We start from the raw sequence: 17,182 nt of genomic DNA, 5'->3' as shown, positions 1-17,182 counted from the left end.
GCTTCCCTCAGGTTGCTGCATGGACAGACCTTTTACCATTTCCTGAATACCAGAGAACAAGTATAGTATATATATTGTAAATATAATAGTTCCCCACAACAATAAGGAAGATCCTTTTTTTTTAATTAAAAATAATTTAATGTTTATTTTTTTTTTGAGAGAGAGAGAGAAACACAGAGTGTGAGCTGGGAAGGGGCAGAGAGAGGGAGACAAAGAATCCAAAGCAGACTCCAGGCTCTGAGCTGTCAGCTCAGAGCTTGATGTGGGACTTGAACTCACAAGCTGTGAGATCATGACCTGAGCCGAAGTCAGATGCTTAACTGACTGAGCCACCAAGGAACCCCAATCCTTTTTTTTTAAGTGGAAACACAGAAAAAGTGATTTTTCAAAGGTAGAGGAAATATGAAATGGGATGGAAAGCCAATGTTTTGGAAGCCAAATTGAGTCAAAAAGATTTCAACAGTTGGAAATACTTCCTAAAAGAAATAAAATGGAATTTGAAGGATAACTGTGTAGTTTTGAACTGAATTAAAAAAAATCATGTCTTCAAGCTCAAGGTTGGAGACATGTGCCTTACTTGCAGTTCTTGCTGTTGTGGACGATGAGGATTCTGTTTGAGGGGGGAAGACCACTGTGACCTGAATGCTAGAAGCGATGTCCCCTTAGATGCGTTCATTGAGTCCAGATAGCTTATGGGCCTAACGCATTGATTGTGCTGTGTTTGACTAGCATACTGATTTTCAGAAATTTGCAATGGAATCTCTTTGGCTGAGGCATGTACTCTCTGGCCTTACGCATTTATGTTATTTTCATAATTCTTAAACTTTTTGTGTTTATGGATGGTCCTCCTTCCCTACTCTTCTGGGGGCACTGGGATCCATTTTAAGCCCATGCTTTGAGAGAGACGTTACAAAAGGAAGGGAATCAAGAGGTGGATGATACAGACACTAAAGGAATTAGATACCAGTTTGTTATGATCATTGAGAGAACCCCAGCTCTGTACCCTGGAAAGTTGTCTTCAAATATTTGAAGGACTGTCATGTGGAAGAGGAGTTAAATTCCATCCATCTCATGGGACATTATGGACTCTGTGCCTTAACTTCAGTCACCCAGCTGAGAGGATACAGAGAGGGGCAAGCTGGTCTGTTTTCAAGGCCAAGTTTACCATAGAGCAGAGGAGACACGCAGGGTTGGCTGTAAAACACTAAGACTCTGTGGTTCTCCAGAAGACAGAAAGGAGGCGGCAGATTTCTGCTTGGCTCAGAAAGGCCTTTCTTCACAATTAAAGCACTCCCCAAATGGAATGGGATTCTTTAAAAATTCTCCACCAGTCGTGTTGTGCAACTGTTGATGAGCTAGAAGGGCTTTGAAATGAGGGTTGGAGTAGATACCTTTTCTCCCTCTGTTAGTATACAGTCCCAAGACCACTGACCTGATTTCCTTTACTTATCTAGAGAGAGTTGTCACCATAGTAAATACCTGTGGGTTATACTTAGTGTTCTGGGCAGACCGCACTGGGAAGAGCTTTGTAGGGTTTCCACAGTGTGGAATTACATTGATGTGTTGTTTGTCTTTTGGAAACACCAAAGCCAGTAGGCAGGACCCAGCTGTAGTTTTTATTCATGGACTTGATAGAAGAACCTAGGGGTTTATTTGGCAGGTAGAGTCTTGTTTCTGGTTGCTTCTTTTTTTTTTCCCCCCCCTTAAGTTTATTTATTTATTTTTGAGAGAGAGAGAGAGAGAGAGAGAGAGAGAGAGTGTGCAAGTGGGGTAGGGGCAGAGATAGAGAATCCCAAGAGGGGCTCTGTGCTGTCAGCCTGGAGCCCAATGCGGGGCGGGGCTCGAATCCACAAACGTGAGATCATGACCTGAACTGAAAATAACAGTTGGGTACTTTACCGACTGAGCCACCAGGCACCTCTCTGGTTGCTTCTTCAGTGTGTTGGCTTATATCTGGCTATGAGGTTACCTTTGAGTAGTATAGCACTTCATTTCCTGGAACAAGTATTTTGAGGAAAATCTATTTCTCACACCCTCCAGGAACCCAAGTAACATCCAGAGATCAGCTGCTAAGACAACAGATTCCTAATTCTTCCTCTTTGATAGCAGAACTTAAAAATAATTCAGATTTCTATTGTGTCCCTAGAAAGCCCTCACCCCCAGAAAATGTGTAAGTCACATTTTGGCTCCATACAGATGATGAAGCCACACAGAGGCAGCATGTCTTCACAGCCTTCAGGGCAAAATGTTCTGGCCACATCGTTCTTGTCCTGTCCTCTTTCTGCTACCACATCACCACTGTCCTCAGTTCTTACATCCCCACTGCTTTTATAGTATAACTGTAAACTGCTACCCAGTTCCTGAAACTGCTCTCACTATCTATGCAAGGGAGACAGGCAATTCTTTCTAAAAAGCTTGGAGCCAGAATGAAACATGAAATTCCACAGCTGCTGTGGCTGCGGGATGTGTGGACCATGTCAGTCATCCTGGCAAACACCCTTTCTCTCCAGGAGTTCCCCCCCACCCCCAGCCTTGGAAGTGGGAGTTGAGCCAGCCCCAGGTTTTCCCCACACCCTCAGATGGAGTGGGCTGATCAGCCAAGCTGCCTGCCTCCCACACTGGGACCCCTGGCATCTCTAGAGTAACACAGGCAGAGGGTGGAGGCCCTCAGCCCTGACAGCGAGTTAATTACACCTGGCGGCTTGGGGGGAAAAAGACTGTGCATGGACCTCATTATTCCCCAAGCTAATTTTGTAAAGCAGCTTTATAAATTCCACATCCCATACAGTCCACTCGTTTGGAGTAGAGACATCAGTGGTTTTTAGTATATTCACAGAGTTGTACAACCGCTCCCACAGTTCTAGGACATTTTCAGCAATCACTCTCCCATTTCCCTCAGCTTCCCCGGTCCTAGGCAGCCAATCACCAAACCACTTTCTGTCTCTATAAATTTGCCTATTCTGGACATTTTGTTTAAATGGATGCACACACTGGGGCGCCTGGGTGGCTCAGTCAGTTGAGCGTCCAACTTTGGCCCAGGTCATGATCTCTTGGTTTGTGGGTTTGAGCCCTGTGTCGGGCTCTGTGCTGACAGCTCAGAGCCTGGAGCCTGCTTCGGATTCTGTGTCTCCCTCTCTCTCTGCCCCTCCCCTGCTCATGCTCTGTCTCTCTCTGTCTCAAAAATAAATCAAAAACATTAAAAAAAAATTAAATGGATGCACACAATAGGTGTGCCCTTTGTGGCTGGCTCCTTTCACTTAGCGTGTTTTCAGGGCTTGTCCACATTATCATGTATCAGTACTTCCCACCTTTTTATTGCCAAATAATATTCCAGTTTAGGAATATACTACGTTCATCCATTCATCAGCTGAGAGACATTTGGGTTGATTCCATCTTTTGGCTATTATGAATCATACTGCTAATACACAATGTGTACATGTTTATGTGTAGATACATGTTTTCATGTCTCCTGGGAATATACCTAGAAGTGGAATTTCTGGGTCAGATTGTAACTTTATGTCTAATCTTTTGAGTAACTGCCAGATGTTTTCCAAAGCAGCTGCACCATTTCACAGAGATATTCCATAGAAGCTCCTTGTGGTGATTGTAGATGTGATTATAATGTCCTGCCCATGTAGATAAGAATCTTTACTCTGCCTCATTTGGAAGTAAAATCACTGCAGAACAGATACCAGCTTTGACCTAAAGGAGAGAATACTTTCAGAGTATTCGCTTCTCTCAAGCTGTTCATTTCAATGTTCCACATCCCTCAGCCCTTGCTGGCAGGCCAGGATTAGCCTGAGCACCAACTAGAGGACTAGGCAATCTAATGCTAGGGAAGATTATCCAGTGTCCGCTTACGGCACGGGTTGGCTGCAAAGAGTTAAGTTGATCTGGAAAACTTATCTGTCCGTTAAGTGGAGAAGGGTCACTGATGTGTAATCCCCACTTCTGAGAATGTGACATTTCTTCTGTGTCATCACTTTCTTGGGGCTATCTGGTAAAAACTGAGTCACGAGGTGCCAACAAAAATCCATTGAACTTAATGTGAAACTTGAGGTATCTGCTCATTCCGGAGACATTCGCAGCTGTCTGTTCTGCTGGCTAGATGGTAAACAACTTGCTGGGGATGAAAGCCATTGTGACTTTTCCCAGCTTGTCTGAGAAGCATAGACACAGATGGCCTCCCTGAGCACAAGGGAGGGCCGCGTGGTGGTGATGCAAGGGTTGAACAGCCCCCTGCCCTTCACAAAGCCCTGCTTCCAGAGTAGCGAAGGATGCAAAAACCAATGGCTGTTGTCCTGTGAGCTTTTTAAAAACATTCCTTCTGCTGTAGATGCACATTTCTAAAGGGTGCCTGTGGACCGACCTGAGCCTTGTTCTTCCCTCTTTGTGTTTGCAGCCACGGCACAGGGTATGAGAGTGATAACCACACCACGCCCATCCTCTGCGGTGCCCAGTACAGAATACACACCCATGGCGTCTTCAGGGGCATTCAGGTGAGAACTCAGGTCGAGGGGAAGAGGGCTGGCTGGAAGGGGACGTCAATGCCTCTTTTCCTTCTCAACAGCCTTTCACTTGCTTGCTGATGGCCATTTGGCCCTGGTAAGTCTGTTCTTAATTATAGGCTCCTCTGACAATAAAGACCTCTCCTCTCCTCCTGGGCAGAGAGGGCAGCCTCCTGTCCACAGGTCATTGTGAACGCGGTCATCTCCCTGACTCAGACCAAGATGCTTCTGGCAGAATCCCGTCCCTTCCCCCTTCACTGCTTAATTCACTCCTCCAGGTGGGCTTGCGGCTCTTGTAACTAATGACCTGGACTCCTGACTTCCCAAGTCAGACCCTTGAATTGGTCTGCATTGTAAAGTGCCCAAAGGTAGGCTGTGCCTTGCCGAGTGTTCTACTAACCATAATGATGGTAATGGCGCCCACTCTGTGGGTGCTGCCCCCTTTCTATGTGCCAGGCACTGTGCTGACTTTTGTAATGGGCTTTTTGTCTTAATAGACGTAATTTTTGGAGCAGTTTTAGGTTTAAGGAAAAATTGTGCAGAAAGTACAGAGTTCCCAAATTCTCCCTCATCCCCACCCTCCCCCACAGTCTTCCCTATTGTTAATATCTTGCATTGGTGTGGTACACTTGTTACAATTGATGAGCCAGTATTGGTGTGTGATTGTTAATGAAAGTCCATAGTTTACACTAGGGTTGACTTTTTGTGCTGTGTGGTTCCATGGGTTTTGTTAAATGTGTCATGTCACGGGTCTACCCTTACATTATTGCACAGAATAGTTTCACTGCCTAAAAATAAAAATGTCTATGTTCTACTTACTCATCCGTCCCCCCTTCTTCCCCTCCCCCGGACAGCCACTGATCTTTTCATTGTGTCTGTAGTTTAACCTTTCCCCCAAATGTCATATAGTTGGAATCACACAGTTCAGACTCACTTCTGCCACTTAGCAGTAGGCATTTAAGGTTCTATACTTAAACTTTCTTTTTCCAGTTAATCCTTAGTGCACCTCTATGAGGTAGGTATTATTATCTCCACTTTATGGATGAGGAGACTGAAGGCCAGAGATGAGTGGCTTGTCCACAATCACATAACTACTTATAAAGCAAGCTTTGCCTGACTCCAGAGCCCCTGTTTTTAACTACCACGTTGCATTGCTTAGGGAAACGGGGCTGTGAACAGTTTGGAGGAGAGGGGTCTCCAAGGAGAGTGAGGAAAGAAAAGTAAAAAGGTAGACATTCTGGAGAATTCGGGGAAGTCAATGGAAGGCCACCTCAGCAGAGCCTCTTTGGGGAGGTCAGAATCACACGCAGTGACCAAGGATTTGCGTGTGTGGCTTTCACTTATGACTCCGTGGCTGTAACATGAGTAACTGTGGTTATACTTCACCAGCATAGTCAGTACTCTAGAAAAAAGTTGTGTGTGACCCAGGTCCCCACATGACGTGTGGGGCAGGTAGCTCTTAGATGTTCTGACTGATGTTTCCAGAAGCATCATGGTGACAGAACAGCATGTGCCCTCAGCCCAAACCTTCCAGGGGTGAGAATAAAGCCGAGGATTGCAGAAATACGGAAATCTGATGGAAGTATGGGAAGAGTCATCCCAGTCTCTCCTTCAACAAATACCACCGGAATCCTCCACCGGGACCCTTGACTGACATTGACAACTCAGTTTTATATCCCAGTGCTGTGTGCGCTGCATCTAGATTGAATTAAAGGAAGTGAAGGAAGCTCCATTTGTCTTTCTTTCCACAAAGCCCGGTTTGTCAGACTCGCTGTCATGGCTGCTGATAGACTCCAGATCTCACAGGTGCTGTTTCACTACCGACTCATTTTCTCCTAGAGTCTACCATTCAAACGTAGCTGGCTCACCATTTAAATTTACGCCACCATTTGCCTTGAGACACTGTGGCCTGTCAACAGCAAAGTCGTATGTCACTAAGTACTTTTCCTTCAAAAAAGAAGCTCCCACAGTGCAAGGCAGTGTGAAATAGAAACTAGAACATAAGCATGGTGTGGAAAATGCACAGAGCAGGGGATGGGTTAAGCTCAGAGGCAGTTCCAGGTCTTAAAACATAGATGTGTGCTTTGGTCTTGACTTTTGCACATCTGTAAGAGAGTGAGGAGGATTCAGTGGCCCCTGGGGCACTCCCACTGCTCCTGTCTAGGGGTCATGGGTCCTGAGAGCAGGAAAAATTTGCCTCACTGTGGCCTTTTAGTGCCTTGTCATGGAGGACTGACCATTCACCTACCCACTCCCACAGGATCAAGGGAATAAACAATGAAGGACATGTAAAGTGCACAGAAGGCAGACAGTGTTTTCTGGTGGTATTACTAAATGTTTACACTGGCTACACCATTGGCCTTTGGTGGTTTTAGCCCCTTCACAAAGAGAACCCTCAAATCTCAGGGGCTCCTCCTTCCTTGTCATTTACTCCCACATGGAAAGTGTGGTCAGCTTGGGGTTCATTTAGTATCCCATATTTCTCTCTAATAAGGACTTCCCTACCTGTTGCAGGTGGGGCCTGAGGTCATGTGGCCATGTGTCCAAATGGGAGAAAGTAGAATAGAACCTGGGACTTTGGACTTCCAGACCTCACTGCCTCAAGTGGAGAAGCTGAGGGATGGGATGGATTGGGAGCTCTTGTAGCACCAGCATTTCTTTGCCAGATCCTCTGGATCAGCGTCCCCAAACAGACAGATGAAGTACTGATTCTGGTTGATCAACAGTGATGACGTTGAAGTATTGCATTGTAGAATGTCCTGCTCTGTCACCCATTAGTGATGCTTGCTGTGGGTATCTGGGGTATGCGTGGGAGTGGTTTTAGGTTTTAATATCTGCCATCCCTTCCTCAGGTTTAATCTAAAGCTCACTTTCCCTCAGGACTGACACGAATGTTCACATGTGGCTTAAAGCCTCCATTTCTCTTACACTCTGCCTACAGGATGTGCGACGTGTGCCCGGAGTTGCCCCGACTCTTGTCCGGTCGGCATCGGAGACCAGTGAGAAACGCCCCTTCATGTGTGCTTACCCGGGCTGCAATAAGAGATATTTTAAGCTGTCACACTTACAGATGCACAGCCGGAAGCACACTGGTAAGTGTGTCTGCTGTCCAGCCTTGTTTCCAGTGGCCTTTGGGCAAGGGTGGTTCAGGAGCTCCTCCTCCTGGCTGTCACACCTCTAAGGACACAGGAGATTTCTTGGATTGACAGTAGGCAGTGCTTTGAAAGGTCTGGCCAAGGTGATTTAAAAAAAAAAAAAAAAAAGGTTGCAGGGGCATTTTGCATCCTGACTGTCCATCCTTTAATAAAAAAGTCAGTAAACTGTCTTCAGGAAGGGCTGAGCAGAGTGATGGAAAGAGAATTCCACAGAACTAAAGAGACTTACTTGTCTTTGAATTCAGGCTACACGACCAAATGGTGAGACATTGAGCATTTGGTCCTCATTTTGCCTTGTGGAAGATGGAAATGACAATGCCTACCTTATATAATTTTTAAGACTAGGTTAACTTTAAAAAATTTTTTCTAATGTTTATTTATTTTTGAGAAAAGGAGAGACAGAGTGTGAGCGGGGGAGGGTCAGAGAGAGAGGGAGACACAGAATCTGAAGCAGGCTCCAGGCTCTTTGCTGTCAGCACAGAGCCCAACGCGGGGCTCAAACTCACAAACCAAGAGATCATGACCTGAGCTGAAGTCGGATGCTTAACCAACTGAGCTACCCAGGTGCCCCCAAACTAGATTATCTTTGAAAATAAAATTGGATTAAAGGCATTAGATATGAAGCACGTAGTATAGTACGCTATGTCAATGGCCTGAATAAACAAGTGTCACTATTGTTTTGTTAAAGAGAGAGGTTCTCTATTAGGCTCTCTAAAGAGAGAGGACCTATTCTGGGAGTTTGGTAATAAGACAGTTTGAGAGATTGATGGGCAAGGTCATCATAAGACTTAAGGAGAGATGGTCCAAAGAAAAACTTTTAACTGCTTGATTAGTAATAACCAGATAGGAATAGGAAAATGGATTTGTAGGTTTAATTTTTGTTTTCAATCTTAAAAAAAACAAACAAACATGATTTTTGATGATGTGTCAAGGAAGGCTGGGTTTTCCCACAGGTCAAGGGATTCGCCTCCCTCTAGGGAAGAGAATTGGCCTCGTCTGGTTCTTGGCCATCTTGGATGTGATTTTATTATTGATCACAGATGTTTGCTGTTGGCCTTGTGGGCACTGGACGGGAGTGTGGTTGGGTGTCGGCTGCAGGGAAAGAGTGTGGAACACAGCCTTTCCTGCAGGGGGGTTGGTGTCATTTTTTCCCCATAACTGGAAGGACAGCTTCATTGTTACAACTACCCTTACTGTTTTGTTATTACTGCTTATTTTGCTTTGGGGAAGCTGAAGAAGAGAGTGAGTTTGCACTCAGTAGACCACATGCTTTGAGGTTAAAGGTGAGAGAACTAGGGATGTTATATTTTTACATGTTTCCCCCAATATGATCATTTGAGAAGTATCTGTAAAAGTTATAAGGAAAATGATAGAGTAAAATTGTGACTGGAGAAATGCAAGAGAATGCATTGAAGGCAATATGGTTGTTGAAACCTTTAATGGGGAAGAGACACTTAGCAAGCAGTAAAGGGGAGATGTATGTGTGAAGGGAAAGCAGTGGACAAGCTAACCAAGACCCTCAGACCCACCTGAGGCTCTAAGAAGCTCTTCTTGGCAGAAGACAGGACAGCAGCCTGGTATTTAACAGTCCTGCAGCCCTTTTCTTGAAAGAATGCAATCTTATCTATATGTAATAATGTTAAGTACTTCTGTATTAAATACTTTTTATGTGCCAGACTCTCCACATGCATTATTTCATTTAATCCTCACACACCTGAACAGTTATCAGGTGGGTAGGATATAGTGGAAGCAGGACCCAAACTCATGCCTTTTAACTCCCAAGTCACAAACTCCCTTCTCAAAAGTTTAGAGTCTGTTTTGGAGCTAGGCTACACACAAATGAAAAGAGATGAAGAGAGCATAGGATAATGTACTAGAACAGAGGCTGGAGGAACTTGAGGAGAGTTGCTGATTTGAGCTAAAGTCATCCCAGAAGGAGGAAGGGCTTAAGCTAACCATCAGAGGGTTGGTAGGGTACGGTAGAGGAAGTCAAGAAGGAGCAGAAGCAGAAAGGCAGGGAAAAGATATTAGACTGAGTAGTGTTGTTGAAGTATAAGGCACCGGGCCAGATGTAAATACAAAGTTAACGGGAGGCTCTTGCCCTCAGGATTTTCCAGCCCACGGTGCAAGGCAGCCCTGGACGCAGCCTTCCACGTTAGGTGTTCTATGATCAATTCTGTACTGAGGGAAGGAAGGGCTTTCAATCTGAACATGAAATTTCCAAGAAGGCATTGAAGAGGAAACAAGGGGCATTAGAGAGGGATGTACGGCAGACTTTTTGATGGGTGGGAACGTGGATGGAGATAGGGACAAATGGCGGTTGGGGTCAGCAAAGTGCAAGGCAGATTTGGGGAAGGGTGAGCTCTGGGATAGCAGGAATGCAGACTAATCAGGGGGAATAGAGGAAGTTATGAGGCCTGAAAGGCAACTAAGGGCTGCCCTGCAACAGAAAGACTGACTGGTCCTGGGATAGCTTGCTCTCCATCCCAGAACACTGGTGACTCAGAATTCTCATAAGAAGGTGGGAAGGCCCAAGGTCGCTCAGTGCACTCATGGGGCTTAGTTCCCAGTATTTGGCTGAACTTTCTCTAGCAAGGACAGGGGTGGGGCTTCTGCATTCTGAGGCAGAAGGTTGTGTAATCCCACTACTGATGTCTCTCGGATAAAGGGATACCAGAATCTTTCTAAATACTTTGGCTCCTGGTTTAACTTGGGTGTCTCACAACCATGGGGCTTTTTGTGCTTGATTCAGGAATGAGAAGTCAGTAGTGGAGAACACCAAATCTTTAGGCCATAAAACATAAAACACTTATTTCATGAGGCCAGCTCCAAGGCATATCCATTCCAGAATTCTGCCTCCAACTCAGTTTAGGAGTTAACACTTTTTTGGTTTATTATTGATCTAAAGATTCTCTACCAGTATTTAATTTAATTTAATTTTTATTTTTATATTTATTTATTTATTTTTATTTTTTTTAGCAGTGCTCTGGGCTAAGCTCTTTATGTGGATGGTCTTGGTTTTTTTTTGTTTTTTTTTTAAATTTTTTTTAACATTTATTTATTTTTGAGACAGAGAGAGACAGAGCACGAATGGGGGAGGGTCAGAGAGAGAGGGAGACACAGAATCTGAAACAGGCTCCAGGCTCTGAGCTATCAGCACAGAGCCTGACTCGGGGCTTGAACTCACGAACCGCGAGATCATGACCTGAGCCGAAGTCGGACGCTTAACTGACTGAGCCACCCAGGCGCCCCTGGATGGTCTTGTTTAATCTGCTCATAAATCCTTTGAAGCTGTCAGATTATCAGCCCCATTTCTCAATAAGGAAATAGCCCCTCACCCAGAGCTTTAAGTGTCAGAGCTGGATGTGACCCTAGTGTCAGACTTCAGAACCCGAGCTCCTGTCCACTTGTAACTTGCAGGTTAGAGACCATCCTCAATCAACCAGTTCCCCATTCTACACCCAGCTTAGTACAGGTGGGCCTTTAGCTTCACATTGCCGTTGGCCTCACCACGCTAGCAAGGTCCATCAAGTGCCTTAGGCATTTTGGGATCCCTTCAGTCCCCTGAGGAGAAGTAGCCTTTAATGACATCCCCATCTCCAGTGTCATTTTCAAATGGAATGTGTGTCTTCCCCAAGGTGAGAAACCATACCAATGTGACTTCAAGGACTGTGAGCGAAGGTTTTCTCGTTCAGACCAGCTCAAAAGACACCAAAGGAGACACACAGGTTTGTAGGCTCACTTCTCCTTGCTGGTAGTATGTTCTGGGTTTCAGCTGCTTTTGTGATTCTCTTTGTTGTTGAATATGGATGGGAGAGGGTTAGCCATTTGTTTAGTTTTTCCAATAATTCCCTCCCCCTCAAATATCTGGGGATTTTCCTGTTCTTAAAAAAAAAAAAGAAAAAAAGAAAAGGAAACATCCCACATTTCTCCAGCAAACCGCGGAACAGTGGGATCCCACCAGCCATCTGCTGATGACACGCTGAGCAGCAGTAAAGAGCAGGGTGGTGGAGAGCATAATCCAATTTATAGTGTGTGATTCACTTTTTCAGTCTCGGACACAGCTGGGACGTTGGTGAGAAGCTGGACGTTTGTGGTTAAGGACTAGTTGTTCCCAAAACACAAGCAGGTCTTCAAGGATTACTGTTGCAGAATCAGGTGGTTTCATGCTAGGCCTGGGGACCTGGGGAAATCTGAGGGTGAGACAGACATCACAGGTGGCTGGAAATGCCCGGCTCTTCGGGCCACCAGGAAGCAGGCCTTGTGGGCCTCGTTATGCTCCCACATTGTTAGGGCTGCGGCTAGACCTTCTCTGTCCGTTTAGGTGTGAAACCATTCCAGTGTAAAACTTGTCAGCGAAAGTTCTCCCGGTCTGACCACCTGAAGACCCACACCAGGACTCATACAGGTAAAACAAGTGCGTAAACTTTTCTTCACATTTATTTTTCATTATTTTTTTTAAAAAAATACTGTTGAATGAAGTTGTTTGTGATGAGAGAGAGATTGGAAAAGTCTAGTGGAGAAGTTCTGAGCGGGTTTAGACTCAGTTGAGAGGAAGAACAATGCATGGCTGTCTTTAAATAATAACATTGTTTCAGAAGAGGTGGGGTGGGAACTACTAGCAAAAGGGAGATGTGAAAAGAACTTATTACTGAGCGTCCAGAACAAAAGGAAGAGTTGAAGTAGCCCAGTTTTCTGTCACATCACATTGCATTACTCAGTTTGATAGCATAATCAACTTTACAGAAAAACAGCAGAAATTCTTCCAAGCCAGATATTTATTCTTTGGAGAGCTCACATTTCATGACACAATTTTCAGAGACCTGAATCCTTGCTGTGCTAAAAGTTAATGTCCCAGGAGCAGTCATGGTTTCTGCCAGACTTGTATCAGCATATGGCTACTATTTCCTTTCTACTGGTATAGAGAGGGGAATAAGACATTTATTCCCTGGCTGCTGGAAGTTTTTGCTTTTCCACAAGACTGGTGTGATTCATAATGAAAATAGCTCCATCTTTGTTATGTATTTTCTAACTTTGGGAGGAGGGCCAAGGCTTAGGGTTATCTCACTGTATTTTTGCAACACCCTTGTAAGAAGAGGAGGGTAGGCATGTTTTATCCCCATTTTCCAGATCAGGAGACTGAGGCACATAGTCATGAAATGACTTATTTACAGTCCCAAAGCTAGTAAGTAGCAAACCCAATTCTGTTTGCTCCCAGTCCCACAATATCCCACAGCCTTCTTTGTTGGAGAAAGAGCATGGGTTCATCTCACAGCCCAGGGAATATAGAAATCAGGAAGAGAGTCAATGTCAGCAAAGCTGAATGGCATTGAGAGACTGAGGAGCGTAGCTGACCAACAAGAGAAAGGGTTGGGATGTGTCTATTAGGAGATAACCTTTGACAGTCTGGCTGGAGGTCGGGTGGAGGGGCAGGAGCTAGATCAGGAAGAGCAGAGGAACAGTGAGTGGGAGGCGAAGGAAAACGTGAGATCATGAGTCCCAGATTCTCAGCCCAAATAGGCTGCATTTACAGAATCAAGGCATCTGTGCCCCCGAGTTGGTGGGGTGGGCATAAATTTTGCCCTACTCAGGTGCCTTTGGTATTGCTTCTTTTAGTCCAAGCTCATAATTTGGTGAGAAACTTATCGTCCCTTGTACCCTGCCCCTTCTGCCCCACTTCCCCATTCCATCCACTGAACCCTGTGCATATCTGCATGTGTGCAAAATGACCTGTGTCTCTGGCAGACTGTTTCACCCTGTATTTGATCAGCCCCCAGTCCTGACGCTGGGACAGTGCCTCCCCTGGGACGTTTCTTGGTGCTTGTCCCAAACAATAGTTCTCATAGGAGAGGCAAACTGGAAAGATCTCCCTAGTGGACCAGAGATAGGCTCCTGTAGTATTTTTACTTAGGATAAAGCCACAGCTCTATTTCCATTATGGCCAGGTCTGGGAGGTGGGATACTGCAAAGTGCATGAACCTTGGAATAGACAGACCTGGATTTAAGTCCTGCTTGGGTCTGCCCTCACCAGATGTCCAGCTTCATATCTAGAGTGGGGATACCGATGCTTCTGTTACAGGGCTGTTGCAAGGAATACATGAAATAATGTATATAGATGATGCCTAGCACAAGGCTGGGCATATTTAATTTAAGGCCCTCATTATCCTCCCTATCCAGAATGAAGCTTGGAAGGAACTTCTGAGAGCTCCTTAGATGGAAAAGTCTCAATCTTTTGGCAATCTTGTTAAGAATCTTAAAACTATGATAGGGATTATACTCTGAGTAACACTTTAATGTTAAAGAAGCAAATATCCTGCAAACTGGTGTCAGGGATTTATTTTAAAATATCCAGCCCATTCAGAATATCTACACAGACAGACACAGTAAAGTTACAGTCATAGCTCTGTTATTGGATGGCAATCGATCCGTTAGTATCCAGAGTAATGATCCTGAGCCCCTGCAGCCCAGATGAGCTCAATTCCCTGAAGAGGCAGTGGAGGGGAAGCATTTACACAATTCCCAAAATGGCCTAATAGCAGAGGCCGAAACAAATGTTTCTCCCCCTTGATGACATATGAATTGCCCAGACACTTTCATTAACAAGACTCATTCCTTCTCTGCCATTTCCCCAGTCTTCTGACTGAATAATATTTTATAATTTTTACAGTTTTTTTAATCCTTAATGGCCCAGAGGTGCTGCCGTTTCAAGGCTGCCTATGAAATGAGCCCGATTTGTTAGCCTAGGGAAAGAGCTAGAGGGAATCGGGAGTGGGTGTCTTGGGATAATTTAACTCGGGCCTTTGATAGTTGAACTTGTGCCCAGTCTCTCCGCTGCAAGTGTCTCTGACTGGCAATTGTGTCAACAGGTGAAAAGCCCTTCAGCTGTCGGTGGCCCAGTTGTCAGAAAAAGTTTGCCCGGTCAGACGAACTAGTCCGCCATCACAACATGCACCAGAGAAACATGACCAAACTCCAGCTGGCGCTTTGAGGGGTCCCACCCGGGGACAGTTCTGTGGCCCAGGCAGGACAGTGTGTGAACTGCTTTCCAATCTGACTTTAAAGTTCCTCCACACTCAACTCTCTAAGAAGGAAATGGCAGGTGATCTTCATCCAGCTTCCAAGACAAGATGCCTGTACCACTGGATCCTACCAGGTTTGCCCGGAGGAGTTGGGCTCTGCTTTGCCTGCTTTTAGTCAGCTCGTAGGCCCTGGAGAAGTGGCTAACAATGTCCAGTTAGTTAAAAGCCCATCTCTGCCATTTGGTCTGGATTTTCACTGTAAGAAGAGCCATTGTTGATAATGTCCCCCCGCCCTCTTCTTCTCCTTTTACGCTCTTTTCACTAGGAATGGAGTCATTGTACCATTTTCCATCATAGAATATTTATAGGCCAGGGCATGTGTATGTGTCTGCTAATGTAAACTTTGTCATGGTTTCCATTTACTAACAGCAAGAAATAAATCAGAGAGCAAGGCACCGGGGGTGAGTCCTGTCCGACATTCCGGAGGTTAGGCAGGCCGCTAACCTGGAAGGCAGGATGTAGGACTACCATGCAACTTTAAAAATTTCGTGTGTTTCAAGCAGCTGAAAAAAAGAATCCGAACTAACCAGTACCTCTGTAGAGAAACCTAAAAGAATTTTTCCGTTCAGTTAATACAATGTTAACATTAGCACAATGCTATTAAGAGACTGTGCTTGAAGATCTGAGATTTTGGTTTTGTTTATTTTTGACTTTTTTGCGCGGTAATCCTATGCATCTTCAGAGATGTACATATTTCCTCACACAAAAAAAGTGGAATTCATTATTATCATTTGGGGTGTCCTTTGAGTGTACCGACCACGTTGGTTATGTGGCTTCAAGTTGTAAAAATTAAAGTGACTCTGAAAGAAAATAGGGCTGGTCCGGGATCTCCACTGATAACTTTGAGTCTACCAGTGTATGTGAAAAAAATGAGACTGGTGTGAGGAAATCCATTGTTTAAAGGTGGTTGGGTGTGTGTATGTGTGCGTGTGTGTGTGTGTGCAAACGAGGGTGTTTGTTATTTACTGTTGCTTGAACTTATTGTGTAAATAAAAATACTGATAATGATTTGCTCTTTGACAACTGAAGTTAGGAAATGTATAAATGTTAGATGCATCACTGTTTTGGTGTTGATCTTACAACGTATCAATGATAACACTAAAAATGTAACCTGCATTTTTCACTTCGCTCTCAATTAATTAAAGTCTATTCGAAAGGAAAGTGGCAAGATTGTATCGGCTGTATTGTGTTCAAATCTTAAGGACAGTTGAGACAGTCTTAAACAGGTAAGAAGATGCTACTGACATGGACAATCACGAGCACTAGTGTAGTCTATCCTGGTCCTAACTATTATCTGTTTCTCTCTGTCAAACCTCAGGAGGCAATTATCCATTCTGGAAGCAGCCAGCACCATAAAGTGATCATGCTCAAGCTGCAGTCAGATAGGTTTGTGGATGGCATGGTCGGAAGTGTGTTTGAGGGTTTATTTTAATCAGGCTATTATTATATCACTTTTTATTCCAAGTCAGCAAAAGAGAAGAGGGATGCTACTGATAACTGGACTTTTCTGGAAAGTTCACTTTCCAGAATTTTCCAGGACTTTCTGGTATATACTGCAACCAGGAGGCTATAGGTTGGACACCTACCTAGCACAACGGAGTTTCCAGCTGTAGTTGCCATAAATTAGCTCAGCAGGTTGAAAACTGCTTAGACTTTCCAGGGCAGCCAAGTGTAAAAGCACATTATACATTATACATTATCTATAAACTCCCTTTCTGGTTCTAGTGTACGGTTTTTCAGTTGTAAATAAGGAGATTAATTTGGCGCTGCCCCTCTCAGCTCCATTAGCTTGGAGTTTGCATGCATCCAGGTTTCATTTCTTCATTTAAAATGTATCTTGAGCAGACAGCAGCTCAGCCATGAAGACTTTTCAGCAGCTCAAAGCTTGGGCCGCCTAAAAGTCAGGTCCTGAGGCCGCTCTACGTTTGCATCTGGCTCTTGCATCACTGTTAATTATAGCGAGTATGGTGACTCATTTGTATCAGCCGTTTTTATCTTTTCCTGCCAGAAGACAGCATTTCTCTGGAGAAGCTCAGGACAAGCATGGCAAACGTCAGCAAGTCAGAGCGAGCCAGGTTTCACAACAAAAGCAAAGCCACATTGTTTCAACTGCAGGAGGAAGACCAGAGATTCTCACACTGCCCTAGTGGTTTAGCTTGCAGTTAAGGTCATGGGCTTTGGAAAGCTGGGAAAGCTTTCCTCATCTGTAAGATGGGGGCAAAAGATTCCCCTGCCTGATAGGATTGTTGTGAAGATGAAATTTAAAAAAGTAGAAGAGGGGCACCTGGGTGTCTCATTGGGTTGGGCATCCGACTCTTGATTTTGGCTCAGGTCATGATTTCACAGTGTGTGAGACTGAGCCCCAAGTTGGGCTCTGTACCGACAGTGTGGAGCCTTCTTGGGATTCTCTCTCTCCTCTCTCTGCCCCTACCCCACTTGT

General features: G+C 44.8%; 1 protein-coding gene across 1 annotated transcript in view; it reads left to right on the top strand.

Moving 5' to 3' along the window:
* Positions 1 to 15,903, top strand: part of WT1 (WT1 transcription factor) — a 49,743-nt gene extending 33,840 nt beyond the window's left edge. The window contains exons 5-9 of the mRNA XM_030333286.1: positions 4,403 to 4,499; positions 7,450 to 7,600; positions 11,302 to 11,391; positions 11,988 to 12,080; positions 14,530 to 15,903. Of these exons, the coding sequence (XP_030189146.1) occupies positions 4,403 to 4,499; positions 7,450 to 7,600; positions 11,302 to 11,391; positions 11,988 to 12,080; positions 14,530 to 14,651 (553 nt within the window). The 3' untranslated portion in view covers positions 14,652 to 15,903. The remainder of the gene's footprint in view (positions 1 to 4,402; positions 4,500 to 7,449; positions 7,601 to 11,301; positions 11,392 to 11,987; positions 12,081 to 14,529) is intronic.
* The last annotated feature ends 1,279 nt before the right edge of the window (positions 15,904 to 17,182 follow it).

Source organism: Lynx canadensis, chromosome D1, assembly GCF_007474595.2.
Source record: "Lynx canadensis isolate LIC74 chromosome D1, mLynCan4.pri.v2, whole genome shotgun sequence".
In the NCBI taxonomy this organism is placed as follows: Eukaryota; Metazoa; Chordata; class Mammalia; order Carnivora; family Felidae; genus Lynx; species Lynx canadensis.
The sequence above is the reverse complement of the archived record's forward strand: the minus strand, read 5'-3'. Positions and strand labels throughout refer to the sequence as shown.